The sequence below is a fragment of the Piliocolobus tephrosceles genome, chromosome 10 (genome assembly GCF_002776525.5).
Source record: "Piliocolobus tephrosceles isolate RC106 chromosome 10, ASM277652v3, whole genome shotgun sequence".
In the NCBI taxonomy this organism is placed as follows: Eukaryota; Metazoa; Chordata; class Mammalia; order Primates; family Cercopithecidae; genus Piliocolobus; species Piliocolobus tephrosceles.
In genome coordinates, this window is record NC_045443.1 from 121,523,471 (window position 1) to 121,537,386 (window position 13,916).

Genomic DNA, 13,916 nt, shown 5'->3' on the forward strand with positions numbered 1-13,916 from the left:
TCTACAGGCGCACGCCACCACGCCCGGCTAATTTTTTTGTTTTTAGTAGAGATGGGGTTTCACCATGTTGGCTAGGCTGGCCTTGAACTCCTGACCTCAGGTGATCCGCCCGCCTCGGCCTCCCAAAGTGCTGAGACTACAGGTGTGAGCATCTGCGTTCCGCCAAAATTAACCATTTTAAAGTGTACAATTCATTGACGTTAGTACCTTCTACACTGTTGTGCCGCCATCACCTCTCTCTAATTCCAGAACGTTTCATCCCCTCAGAAGGGCATCTGTCCCCATTCGCAGTCACTCCCTACCCGTCTTCCCTCAGCCCCTGCAGCCACCAGTCACTCCCTACCCCTCTTCCCTCAGCCCCTGGCAGCCACCAGTCTGCTAACTGTCTCCATGGATTGCTTATTCTGGGTGTTCCCCAGAAACAGAAGCATACACTGTGTGGCCTTTTGTGTCTGGCTTCTTTCACTTAGCATGGTGTTCCATGGTTCGTCTGTGTTATAGCGCATGGCAGCGCTTCATTCCTCTTTATGGCTGAATTGTAGTCTGTTGCGTGGACAGAGCACATTGTATTTGTCCATTGTCCATTCATCAGCTGATGGACATGTGGGTTGTTTTCATCTCTTGACTGTTGTGAATAGTGCTGCCATGAACATTTGTGGCCAAGTTTTTGCGTAGATGTATGTTTTTATTTCTTTTGGGTAGACACCTAGGAGTGGAACTGACAGGTCATGCTAATATGACTTCTTGAGGATCCACCAAATTGTGTTTTTTGTTTTTGTTTTTGTTTTTTGAGACAGTGTCTCGCTCTGTCGCCCAGGCTGGAGTGCAGTGGCGTGATCTCGGCTCACTGCAACCTCCACCTCCCTGGTTCATGCGATTGCCCTGCCTCAGCCTCCCAAGTAGCTGAGATTACAGGCGTGTGTGCCACCACACCTGGCTAATTTTTTTGTATTTTTAATAGTGACGAGGTTTCACCATGTTGGCCAGACTGGTCACGAACTCCTGACCTCAGGCAATCTACCCGCCTCGGCCTCCCAAAGTACGGGGATTACAGGCGTGAGCCACCACGCCCCGCCGATTGTTTTCTACAGTGTCTGCACCATTTTGTATTGCCACCAGCAGTGAACTGCATATTTCTTTTTATGTCAGTGACCCTGGATTTTGTTGGTTTGTTTGTTTGTTGTGGATTTTCCTCCTCAGTTATAATTAGACACTAAGAGGACAGGGACTCCTATCTGATGGTTTTTGGGGAGTGGGGAGAGTTTTGTAGTCACAACTCTGGGCAGTTGTGGTCACCATATTTGCTTGATAAGCTATACCTTGACTTAGTGTGATCATGGTAGGCCATGTGTACGCCTGTGGAAGTTATTTTATGTTCTCTCTTTAGGCACAGTTACACCAAAAGTAATGTATGAGGAAGCAACTGACCTAGACAAATTCATCACCAATAGAGGTATTTAATGTTACACTTTGACGTCATTTCTTACAAGTAACATATGCCCCCGGAGTATGTATTTTTGTTAGTAATTTAAAAAGGTTCACAATAGTTAGAAAAATCTGCCAGGAGCATTTCATTTGTTCCTCGTTCTGTCTTGCTGGGCTTTAGAGTGCTCTCTGTGACGTTGAGCCTGTTCCTCCACAGTCCTGGATTCTCTGAGTTCCACTGTCCCTTCTAGTTCCAGCTTCCATGAAAGTTTTCTTAAATGTTTGATAGTTAAATAATTCTTTTTTTTTGTTTTTTGTTTTTTGTTTTTTTTTTTTTGAGACGGAGTTTCGTTCTTTTTGCCCAGGCTGGAGTGCGATGGCGCAATCTTGGCTCACTGCAACCTCCACCTTCTGGGTTCAAGCAATTCTCCTGCCTCAGCCTCCCAAGTAGCTGGGATTACAGGTGCCCGCCACCATATGCCCGGCTAATTTTTGTATTTTAGTAGAGACGGGGTTTCACCATGTTGGCCAGGCTGGTTTCAAACTCCTGACCTCGAGTGATCCACCTGCCTTGGTCTCCCAAAGTGCAGGGATTACAGGTGTGAGCCACTGCGCCTGGCCCAGTTTGGCTAATTTTACCAGAACTTTAATTTTTAATGAAGGATACTATTTGTTTCTTTCTTTTCTTTTTTTTTTTTTTTAATTTGAGACAGAGTCTTGCTCTGTCGCCCAGGCTGGAGTACAGTAGGGTGATCTCAGCTCACTGTAACCTCCGCCTCCCGGGTTCAAGCGATTCTCGTGCCTTAGCCTCCTGAGTAGCTGGGATTACAGGCACCTGCCACCACTCCCAGCTAATTTTTGTATTTTTTTTTTTTTTGAGACGAACTCTCGCTCTGTCACCTAGGCTGGAGTGTAGTAGCACAATCTCCACTCACTGCGACCTCCGCCTCCTGGGTTCAAGCGATTCTCCTGCCTCAGCCTCCCGAGTAGCTGGGATTACAGGCACCTGCCACCACGCATGGCTAATTTTTTGTATTTTTAGTAGAGAGGAGGTTTCACTCTGTTGGCCAGGCTGGTCTTGAACTCCTGACCTCGTGATCTGCTTGCCTCGGCCTCCCAAAGTGCTGTGATTACAGGCGTGAGCCACCGTGCCTGGCCTAATTTTTGTATTTTTAGTAGAGATTGGGTTTCACCATGTTGGCCAGGCTGGTCTCAAACTCCTGACCTCAGGTGATCCACCCGCCTCGGCCTCCCCAAGTGCTGGGTGTCTCTTTCCAATGTGTTGTACTTCTCAGATTTATTCATTAGCTCATCAAATGTTAGTGGAGTTCCTACGCTGTAATAGGGAACTAGACAGCGGGCCCCTGCCCTGGCGGAACATTTTACCAAGTGTGTGCTCCATGGCAAGCTATGAGCCAGGTGCTGGGGATATAGAAATAAAAGGAACAGATCTCATTCTGGGTACCATGATGGCATAGAGGAGGCAGCTAATGCTGACTTGATGGGACCAGGGCAGGCTTCCTCAAGGAAGCAGTGACCATGCCATGTTAGGGAGCTGGAGATAGGGAGGGCAGGGGCAGGGCATTCGGGGAAGGCCATGCAAGCAGAGAGAACGTCCCAGTAATAGAGTCAGGCTCAAAGACGGTTTTTAATTTATGAACATATTCTTGTATTTGCAGAAACTCCTTTAAATAACGGATCAGCCCCCAGAATTGTGAATGTGGAAGAACATTATATTTTCAAATGGAATAATAATACCATCAGTGAAATCAATGTCAGAATTATTAGGGCAGAGATTAATGCCCACCAGAAAGGTAACTTTAATGAGGGTAGCAAACATGCTTTCACTGAAAAGTATTTTTTTTCCTCTCTTCAAGATTCTCATAATTGTAACCCATAAAACTAAGTTAGACTTGTTTCTTATGTGCATTTATGATTTAATCAACGAGAGTATACTTTGAATGTCAAAATGCAATTTTAAGATAAAGCACTGTGGAGAATAATTTCTTTTCCTAGTGAAATGGTGCACATTATATTTTTATTTTGTTTTATTTCTAGGGATAATGACACAGAGATTTGTAGTAAAATTTTTAAGCTATAATAGTGGTAATGAAGAAGAATTATCTGGAAATCCAGGTAAGATGAGTGTATGCCAGTCATTGATCTTACAAACGTACTTTAGTTCAACACTCCCAGCCATCAGGATAGTTATAAGTAACTCTCTCCAATTTTAGTTTCTGACTCTGACTTTTTTCTTTATTCTCTCTCTCTCTCTTTTTTTTGAGTCTTGCTCTGTTGTTCAGGTTGGAGTGCAGTGGCGCAATCTCGGCTCACTGCAACCTCCACCTCCTGGGTTCAAGAGATTTTCTTGCCTCAGCCTCCTGAGTAGCTGGGATTACAGGCACATACCACCATGCCTGGCAAATTTTTTTTAAATCACACAACACAGGAAGCTTTATTCATCTGCTGCTTCTCCAAAGGGAGGCTTGCAGGGTTGCTCACTTTAATATACTTTTTATATTTTTAGTAGAGACAGGATTTCACTGTGTTGGCCAGGCTGGTCTTGAACTCCTGACCTCAAGTGATCTGCCCATCTCAGCCTCCCAAAGTGCAGAGATTACAGGCTTGAGCCACTGCGTCCAGCCAAGATACACTTATTATGTATACACAAGTATTCCAAAATCTGAAAAAATCCCAAACACTTCTGGTCTCAAGCATTTCAGATAAGAGATGCTCAACACCTGTATGATACAATTAAGACAAATATGGCTAAATATTAACAGCTATTGATTTTGGTGTGGCTATATTGGTGTTCATGGTATTACTTTCAACTTTTCTGTACATGTGAACATTTTCATAGTAAAATATTGAAAACAGTAAGTTGGATTAACAGGAGATGGATGGGAATATGATCTAACAACAGACCTTGGGGTTGAATGGATTTACTAGAAAAAGGTTCTATTGAAAGGTTATGGCCCGGTGCGGTGGCTCATACCTGTAATCCAAGCACTTTGGGAGGCTGAAGCAGGTGGATCACTTGAGGTCAGGAGTTGGAAACCAGCCTGGCCAACATGGTGAAACTCCATCTCTACTAAAAATGCAAAAAAATTAGCTGGGCATGGTGGTGGGTGCCTGTAATCCCACCTACTTGGGAGGCTGAGGCAGGAGAAGAGCTTGAACCTGGGAGGTGGAGCTTGCAGTGAGCCGAGATCACACCACTTAACTCCAGCCTGGGAAACAGAGTGATACACCATCTCAAAAAAAAAAAAAAAAAAAAAAAAAAAGCACCTGGGCACGGTGACTCATGCCCGTAATCCGAGCTCTTTGGGAGGCCGAGGTGGGCAGATCACCTGAGGTCAGGAGTTTGAAACCAGCCTGGCCGACATGCTGAAACTCCATCTCTACAAAAATACAAAAATTAGCTGGGCATGATGGTGGGTGCCCAGCTACTTGGAAGGCTGAGGTGGGAGAATCTCTTGAACCCAGGAGGTGGAGGTTGCAGTGAGCCAAGAGTGTGCCATTGCACTCCAGCCTGGGCAGCAGCAGAGCTAGACTCTATCTCAAAACAAAACAAAACAAAACAAAACAAAAACAAAAACAATGAATGAAGGTGTGCCATCTTTCTCCTAAAGGTATTTTCGAAAGCTTCGCCTATGTATTTTCTTTCCTTGTGCATGTCTCTTGTGTTATTTGCTGTGTTAGGCTTGCTGTGCTGAAGTATAGGAGGAAACAGGCTCACGCTCCTTTGTTGTGTTTGTCTAGGTTACCAACTTGGCAAGCCTGTCCGAGCTCTAAATACCAACAGGATGAATAATGTCACGACTTTACATCTTTGGCAGTCGGGTAATCCAGTTTGGTCATTATGATTAGCTCTTTGGCAAACTGATGTTAGAAGTATTACCATATTTTGAATCTAATCAAGCAATCAATTATTTTAAAGCCCAGTTGGTTTATTTAGCAGAGAGGTACATGCTGCTGAGTAACAGTGGTGGTGGTTTTTCATGCTTCTACAGCTTTCTTTTTTGTCTTTTTTTTTTTTTTTTGAGACTGAATCTTGCTCTGTCCCCCAGGCTGGAGTGCAGTGGCGCGATCTCGGCTCACGGCAAGCTCCGCCTCCCAGGTTCATGCCATTCTCCTGCCTCAGCCTCCCGAGTAGCTGGGACTACAGGCACCCACCACCATGCCTGGCTAATTTTTTGTATTTTTAGTAGAGACGGGGTTTCACCGTGTTAGCCAGGATGGTCTCAATCTCTTGACCTCATGATCTGCCCGCCTCAGCCTCCCAAAGTGCTGGGATTACAGGCGTGAGCCACCGCGCCCGGCTGCTTCTACAGCTAACATTGTTTGCACCTGAAGTGCTGGTTGCTAGTAAAAGAGATTGAAATATGAGATTGGCTTGAGAGTCCCATGTTATTGTTGCCTGTAGCCCAGGACGGTGCTAATTGGAGACATGAAAATAACTTCATTCTGAACTGCAGGAAATCTGTGCCTCAGTGGTAATGACCCACATCTGCCAGGGGCAATGTCACATTCTGAAGAAACCACCGCTCAAGGTCTGGGAATTCTGATACAGAAAGGCACCTTCGTTCAGCTTTGAAAGGATTAGACTAACAGTGATCTCAGTTTTTGAAAACTGTACACTTTATTACTTACTGTTTTCTGTTTTTCACGAAAAACTTTGAAGTTAATCTTTACTTTTATTTAGCAAAAAGTAGCAAGAGGATAATCTTTTTCTTTTATAGCTGGAAGGGGTTTGTGTACATCAGCAACTTTCAAACCCATTTTATTTGGAGAAGATGTCCTCTCTGGATGCCTGTTAGAGGTCGGGATTAATGAAAATTGTACTCAGCTCAGGTGAGTGTTTCATTGTTGAATTTATCGGCAATGTGAATGGTTTGCCTAAAATTAATTCACTACATGAATATCAAAGACAACATGAATATGAAAACTTAGAGTCCATTAAAATGTGTAAAAGTGATAATAAATACAGACGTCATACAATTTAGAGTTGATTCAAACATCAATATGAGGGAAAATTGACCTTTTTCTTGGGACTAAAGCCAGTTCATCCACATTTAAGCAGATTTCATCCGCATTTAAGCAGATTTCTCTGCCAAAGTTTGTTCAGCTCATTGGAACCTTTTTCGTTGTTGTGTGGGTTTTTCTGTTGAGATGCCAAGTCTCACTTTGTCATCTAGGCTGGAGTGCAGTGGTGCGATCTCGGCTCATTGCAGCTTCCGCCTCCCCACTTCAAGCAATTCTCCTGCCTTAGCCTCCCTAGCGGCTGGGATTACAGACATGCACCACCACGCCTGGCTGATTTTTTTGGTATTTTTAGTAGAGACGGGGTTTCACCATGTTGGTCTCAAACTCCTAACCTCAAGTGACTTTGCCCACCTCAGCCTCCCAGAGTGCTGGGATTACAGGTGTGGGCCACCGCACCTCGCCTCATTGGAACCTTCTACTCCTAGAGCTATGAAAAAGGCTAGAGCAAAGTATAATTGGGGTGATTAACTTTTTTTTTTTTTTTTTTTTTGAGATAGTGTCTCACTGTGTTGACCAGGCTGGGGTGCAGTGGTGCAATCATGGCTTACCGCAGCCCCAACCTCCCTAGGCTCAGGTGGTCCTCCACCTGCCTTGGCCTCCTAAAGTGCTGGGATTACAGGTGTGGGCCACTCTGCCGGCCTATATTCTGTTTTTTGTTGTTGTTGTTTGTTTGTTTTTTGAGACAGAGTTTAACTCTTGTTGCCCAGGCTGGAGTGCAATGGCATAATCTCGGCTCACTGCAGCCTCCACCTCCCAGGTTCAAGTGATTCTCCTGCCTCAGCCTCCCTAGTAGCTGGGATTACAGGCGTGCACCACCTCGCCCGGCTGATTTTGTATTTTTAGTAGAGACGGGGTTTCTCCATGTTGGTCGGGCTGGTCTCAAACTCCTGACCTCAGGTGATCTGCCTGCCTCAGCCTCCTAAAGTGCTGGGGTTACAGGTGTGAGCCACTGCGCCCAGCCTTATTTTGTATTTCTTTATTTATTTTTGACAGTAGCCATACTAATAGATATTAAGTGATATCTCATTGTGGTTTTGATTGCATGCATTCTTTCTGGCTTGTTTTTCGAGACAGGGTCTCACTCCATACCCAGACTGGAGTGCAGTGGTGTGATCACGGCCCATTGCAGCCTGACCCTCTCTAGCTCAGGTGATCCTCCCACTTCAGCCTGCTGAGTATGTTGGAGTACAGGTGTGTGCTGCAATGCCTGGCTGATTTTTCATATTTTTTGTAGAGATGGCGTTTCACCATGTTGCTCAGGCTGGTCTCAAACTCCTGGGCTCAAATGATCCTCCTGCCTTGGCCTCCCAAAGTGCTGGGCTGACAAGCGTGAGCCATTATGACCAGCCTGCGTGCATTCTTACACACGTTTTATCCGTTACATATCCCAAGATGTGTAGTTCTTTGGGAAGCAGGAAGAAAAATGGGGGAGACATTGAGAAGTTAAGGAAAACTGGTAGAAATTATTGGCAGCAGCTCCTGATTATGGGTTGTGAGGCCTGAGTCCATGGGCAGAGTCCCTCTCCTGCAGTTCATGAGATTTGTACCCTCCAGTGACGGTACTGGGAAGGAGGGATGCTACGTTCCAACTCTTAGTCTTCACTTAAGTTTATGACTTAAAATTCCAGCTAGATATTTAGGTTACTTTTACTGTTGGATCACTCTGGCCCACAAATTTATCCTGGTAACTTGATGTATACTCTAACTACCTCCTAAGTTTGGTGACAGTCGGCAGTCTGTGAACCATGCGATTCCCAGCTTAAGTTACTAACATTTTTTTTTTTTTGAGACAGGGTCTTGCTCTGTCACCCAGGCTGGAGTGCAGTGGTACGATCTCAGCTCACTGTAGCCTTTACCCCCCAAGGCTTATGCGCTTCTGCCACTTCAGCCTCCTGAGTAGTTGGAACTATAGGTGCATGCCACCATGCCTGGCTAATTTTTGTATTTTTTGTAGAGGCAGGGTTTCACCCTGTTGCCCAGGCTGGTCTTGAACTCCTGAGCTCCAGCAGTCCTCCCACCTCAGCCTCCCAACGGGTTGGGGTTACAGGTGTGAGCCACTGCACTCAGCTAAGTTACTAACATTTTAAGTCTAAAGTAAAAGATTGCTTCTGTATGTCCTCCCCCAGCTGTGTAGGTCCATCCTGGGAAGGCCATCAAACACACCTAGTCCATGGGTGACACCCAGCCAGTTTTTAATGCCAGTTCCTCTGGCAGTTTTTTATTTAGGCACGCGGAAGTGAAACCCGGACATTCACTGGAAAGGACTTTAGGACAAGACCTGCTGGCCATGAGCTGAGAATGCCTTACTCTCTTGCAGGGAGAATGCTATTGAAAGACTTGATTCATTAATACAAGCGACTCATGTTGCAATGAGAGGCAACTCCGATTACACTGATCTTAGTGATGGCTGGCTCGAAATAATACGTAAGTCAAACCCGGGTACAATAAAGCCTGTAACTTGGTTGCTATGACTACCAACTGTAGTCTCAGCATTAGAGCCCAACCCAGTAGGTCATCTTCCTGAGGCTTAACTGTGGCTTAACTGGACATCTGCCCAGGGGTTAGCTCTCCAGTCAGGAAACTTGGCATGTCTTTTTCTTCTTATTCATGATGACTTTTTTGGTTTTTTTTTTGTTTGTTTTTTGAGGCATTCTGTCACCCAGGCTGGAGTGCAGTGGTGCAATCGTAGCTTATTGCAGCCTCATCCTCTCAGGCTCAAGGGATCCCCACCTGAGCCTCCCAAGTAGCTGGCACCACAGGTGTGCGCCACCACATCTGGCTAATTTTTTGTATTATTTGTAGAGATGGGTTTTGCCATGTTGCCCAGGCTGGTCATTAACTCCTGGACTTAAGTGATCTGCCCACTCCAACCTCTCAAAGTGTTGGGATTACAGGCATGAGCCACTGCGCCTGGCCAACAACAGTCTTTGTAAAAGAAAGTCTAGGCTGGGAGCAGTGGCTCACGCCTATAATCCCAGCGCTTTGGGAGGCCAATGCAAGAGGATTGCTTGAGGAGTTTTTTGTTTTTGTTTTTTTTTTGAGATGGAGTCTTGCTCTTGTCACCTAGGCTGGAGTGCAATGGCACAGTCTCGACTCACTGCAACCTCCACCTCCTGGGTTCAGGTGATTCTTCTGCCTCAGCCTCCCGAGTAGCTGGGATTACAGGCGCCTGCCACCACGCCTGGCTAATTTTTGTATTTTTTTAATAGAGGCGGGGTTTCACCATGTTGGCCAGGCTGGTCTTGAACTCCTGACCTCGTGATTCACCTGCCTCGGCCTCCCAAAGTGCTGGGATTACAGACGTGAGCCATGGCGCCTGACTGAGGCCAGGAGTTTAAGACCAGCCTGGGCAACATAGTGAGACCTTGTGTCTACAAAAAAATTTTTAAATTTAGTCGGGTGTGGTGGCATGTCCCTGCAGTCCCAGCTACTTGGGATGCTGAGGAAAGAGGATGGCTTGAGCCTAGGAGTTTGAGGCTACAGTGAGCTCTGATTACACTACTGCACTCCGATCTGGATGACAGAGCAAGATCCTGACTCTAAAAATAAAACAAAATAAAATAAAATACATTAAAACAGAGTCCAAGCACGGTTTTAAGATTTTTAGTGCACTTCAGTTTGAATTGCTGTTTTTGATTGCCAGGAATACAGGCATTTCAGAATTGACTTTGTAATTTATAAAGCTAATTTTGTTAACTTAAAAGAAAATAAAGTGGTTGAAAATATTGTGATAGAAGCCAGACACAAAAGACCACATATTGTATGACTCAATTTATATGCAATGTCCAGAATGGGCAATGTATAGAGACAGCAGATTAGTGGATGCTGGAGGCGGAGGAGTTGGGAGGAAATGGGGAGAGACTGCTGTGGGTAAAGGATTTCTTCACAGAGTGATAAAATGTTCTAAAATAGAATCTGCTGAGTGTTACACAGCTTTGTGACTATACCAGAAACCATCGAATTGCACACTTTAAGTGGGTGGATTGTATAGTATGTGAATTATATCTCAATAAAGTGGTCAAGAAAGAAAGTAATTAAGGTGCCACAGATCTAATAATAGCAGGGATCATGGGGGTGAGATAGAAAGACTTGACAGCCCAGCGCCTTTGGCCAAAGGTAGTTGAAGTGTTGAATTGGCAAGTAGATCGTACACAAAGGGAAGAAGATATACCACATGGACATGGAATAAAGGTAAACCCGACTTTAAAGCTTCTTCACCAGGCCTGATTTCACCTCCGAATCCAAAATGTCCTTAGAGTCATGGAGATCCAGCTCATCGGGTTATGTTGGAGAGGCCTAAGGTCACAGTGAGTTTTGGCAGAGCTTGAATGAAACCTGGAGTTCCAACCTCTTTCCTTTGTTCCCTGGTAGCAAGTTAGGTAACGTCTTCCCAGTTTCTTGGGGAGTCTTGAGTGTGTAAATACTTTGAATAGAAAGCTTTTTTTATTGAGCCAATTAATGGAATTGCCTTTTGGGACCAGAAAGAGCCCAAAGAGTGTGCGCATCTGCTTTGCCCCTGCCCTGCTCTCCCTACAGATGCTGCTGTGCCCCCTCTCCTCTGCCAAGGGGGTGGGGATCAGCCCTCTGGATCCTGCCCTCGCCGTTTCCATCCCCTCTGAGGTCAGCTCGGCTCAGTGGGCTGGAATTCACACAAGGGCCCATACGGACACATATCTGTATTGTGCCCACTCCTTGTGATTGGGGCCCGGTGATGAGGACCCTCTCTTCCCACTCTGTGGTCATGGATCATATGATATATCTGTGAGCTCAAGGTGCCCCAGACCACTCTCTGACTTGGGGAGGGAGTCCTGTCGGACCCTCACCTCAGCGGGGCACTCAGGCTGCTGTTTGCTCATCCAGCTGGTGCTCAAGGCACTGGGCCCAGACCTAGATCCTCATTTGCAAACGGAACCCAGAGGTCGAGCTTGTTAAGCCCTGGACTCTGCCACCCAGGCCAGCTAGATAGGCTGTGGAATGACCCTGAGGGCTGGAGAAAAGTCAGCACTTGGGAAATAAACCATAGGGAAAATGTCCAGACAGAGAACCCAGGTTGATGAGGTACGAAATCAGTGTGGTGATGACATTTTGTTGCCTTCAAGGTGGAAGCGATTAGCTTTTATTTCATGTCTAAGCCAAAAAGCAACCTTGGTCTAGGTTAATAAGCAGAAGAGAAGTGGTGTTGACACATGTATAAGGAAATTAGACATAAAACAGTGTTACTGACCTTCGGAATCCCTGAAGGGGCAAAGAACCCCCTTCAGAGGAGCCAGAGAACCTACCCCACTTCCTCTCATTGACCTTGCCAGGTTTTCTCCAAGATGAATGCAAATTAATTTCTCATTCAATTTCATTCTCTCCCAATTGTATTAATACGATAGTAACATTAGGAAATTACTTACTTATTTAATACATACTAATTAAAGTTGTCAGTATGGATTTTGTTTTTTTTTTTTTCAATTATTACCTTTTTTTTTTTTTTTTTTTTGAGATGGAGTCTCACTCTGTCGTCCAGGCTGGAGTGCAGTGGCATGATCTTGGCTCACTGCAACCTCCACCTCCCGGGTTCCAGTGATTCTCCTGCCTCAGCCTCCCAAGTAGCTGGGATTACAGCCTCCACCATCACACCTAGCCAATTTTGTATTTTTAGTAGAGATGGGGTTTCACCATGTTGGCCAGGCTGGTCTTGAACTCCTGACCTCAGGTCATCCACCCACCTCGGCCTCCCAAAGTGTTGGGATTACAGGCGTGAGCCACTGTGCCTGGCTGATTTTTATTTTTATTTTTTGAGCTGAGGTTCTCACTCTGTCGTCCAGGCTGGAGTGTAGTGGCCCCATGCCATCGTGGCTTACTGCAGCCTTGACTTCCCAGGCTGATGCAGTCCTCTCACCTCAGCTCCTGGGTAGCTGGGACTACAGGTGTGTGCCACCATGCCTGGCTATTTTTTTTTCTCTAAGAAACAGGGTTTTGCCATGTTACCCAGGCTGGTCTGAAACTCCTGGGCTCAAGCAGTGCTTCTACCTCAACCTCCCAAAGTGCTAGGATTATAGGCATGAGCCACTGTGTCTGGCCTCAAGTTGTTAGTATGGATTTTAAATGTCTTACACAGCTTTCACTAGAACTGTGACTGCATGGAATAACGATGGCATTTTACTGCAATTATATACGTTTCTGTTAAAAGGCTGGGTAGATTTCAGTGGGAGCTTGGAAATTGAATCATGACTTATAGCTTTAATATGTGGGTCAGGGCTTTTAAGTTCCAGTGACTGGCTAACATAGGAAACTTTTTTTTTTTTTTGAGACGGAGTCTCACTCTGTCGCCAGGCTGTAGTGTAGTGGCACAATCTTGGCTCACTGCAACCTCTACCTCCTGGGTTCAAGCAGTTCTCCTGCCTCAGCCTCCCAAGTACCTGGAACTACAAGCGAGCACCACCATGCCCAGCTAATTTCTGTACTTTTAGTAGAGACAGGGTTTCACCATATTGGCCAGAATGCTCTCGATCTCTTGACATCATGATCTGCCCTCCTCAGCCTCCCAAAGTGCTGGGATTACAGGCATGAGCCACTGCACCCTGTCCATACAAGGAAACATTTTAAACACAATTTTTATTAGTGCCATCCTATGCCTTGTAGACTTTAAGGGATAACACAGTTATGGAGTGACAAGTAACTAGAGCCTGTAAGAGACTAAAGCCTCATTGATGTGATGCCTGCCTGATGTTATTCCCCATTTTGGTTATTATGACATTGTAGGAAAACTTATCAAATTATTCTTTGAGAAGTGCCTAACTTAACATTTCTATAGGTATAGATGCCCCTGACCCAGGTGCAGACCCACCGGCTAGCAGTTTGAACGGCATCTGCCTGGACGTTCCTGCTCGGCTGAGCATCCGCATTCTCATCTCGGATGCTGGTGCGGTGGAAGGGATTACTCAGCAGGAGATACTTGGCGTAGAGACAAGGTATGATCACATCTTGGATCACTGTAGTTTAGAGACAGTCAGGAAAGTTGAGAGCATTCCGAACAACAGGGAAATGTTTGTTTAGAAACTGATTATTTATTTATAACGTGCAATTATTAGCAAGATGTTTATATGGACATATGGAATATGTATGAACTATGTGTAAATGGAGACTTATTCTCACAAGTATTTATAAAGCCACGTGTAAGAGAGTCTGCAAGGTACTTTAGGGAGTACAAAGATGAATAAAGGGCTACTTAATGCTAAGTACATTTTGAAATCCATGAATGTAAGTGACATGCTAGTCAGAGAATATTGTCTGTGGTTAGAGACTTTGGCAGCAGATAGGTTCAAATCACGGCTGTCCCACTTAGGAGCTGTGTGGTACTGGCCAATTACTTAACCTTTCTGAGCTGTAGTTTCCTCCTCTGTAATATGGTGATAACACCTTTATGTAACAACCCTCTATCAGATTTTTTTTTTTTT

General features: G+C 45.2%; 1 protein-coding gene across 2 annotated transcripts in view; it reads left to right on the forward strand.

Annotated features, from left to right (window-relative positions):
• Nucleotides 1-13,916, forward strand: part of TCTN2 (tectonic family member 2) — a 38,492-nt gene that overhangs the window by 20,849 nt on the left and 3,727 nt on the right. For both annotated transcript variants that reach the window (XM_023206057.2, XM_023206065.2), the window contains exons 9-15: nucleotides 1,388-1,453; nucleotides 3,105-3,239; nucleotides 3,484-3,561; nucleotides 5,188-5,268; nucleotides 6,168-6,279; nucleotides 8,789-8,895; nucleotides 13,274-13,430. In XM_023206057.2, coding sequence (XP_023061825.1) covers nucleotides 1,388-1,453; nucleotides 3,105-3,239; nucleotides 3,484-3,561; nucleotides 5,188-5,268; nucleotides 6,168-6,279; nucleotides 8,789-8,895; nucleotides 13,274-13,430 — 736 coding nt within the window. The remainder of the gene's footprint in view (nucleotides 1-1,387; nucleotides 1,454-3,104; nucleotides 3,240-3,483; nucleotides 3,562-5,187; nucleotides 5,269-6,167; nucleotides 6,280-8,788; nucleotides 8,896-13,273; nucleotides 13,431-13,916) is intronic.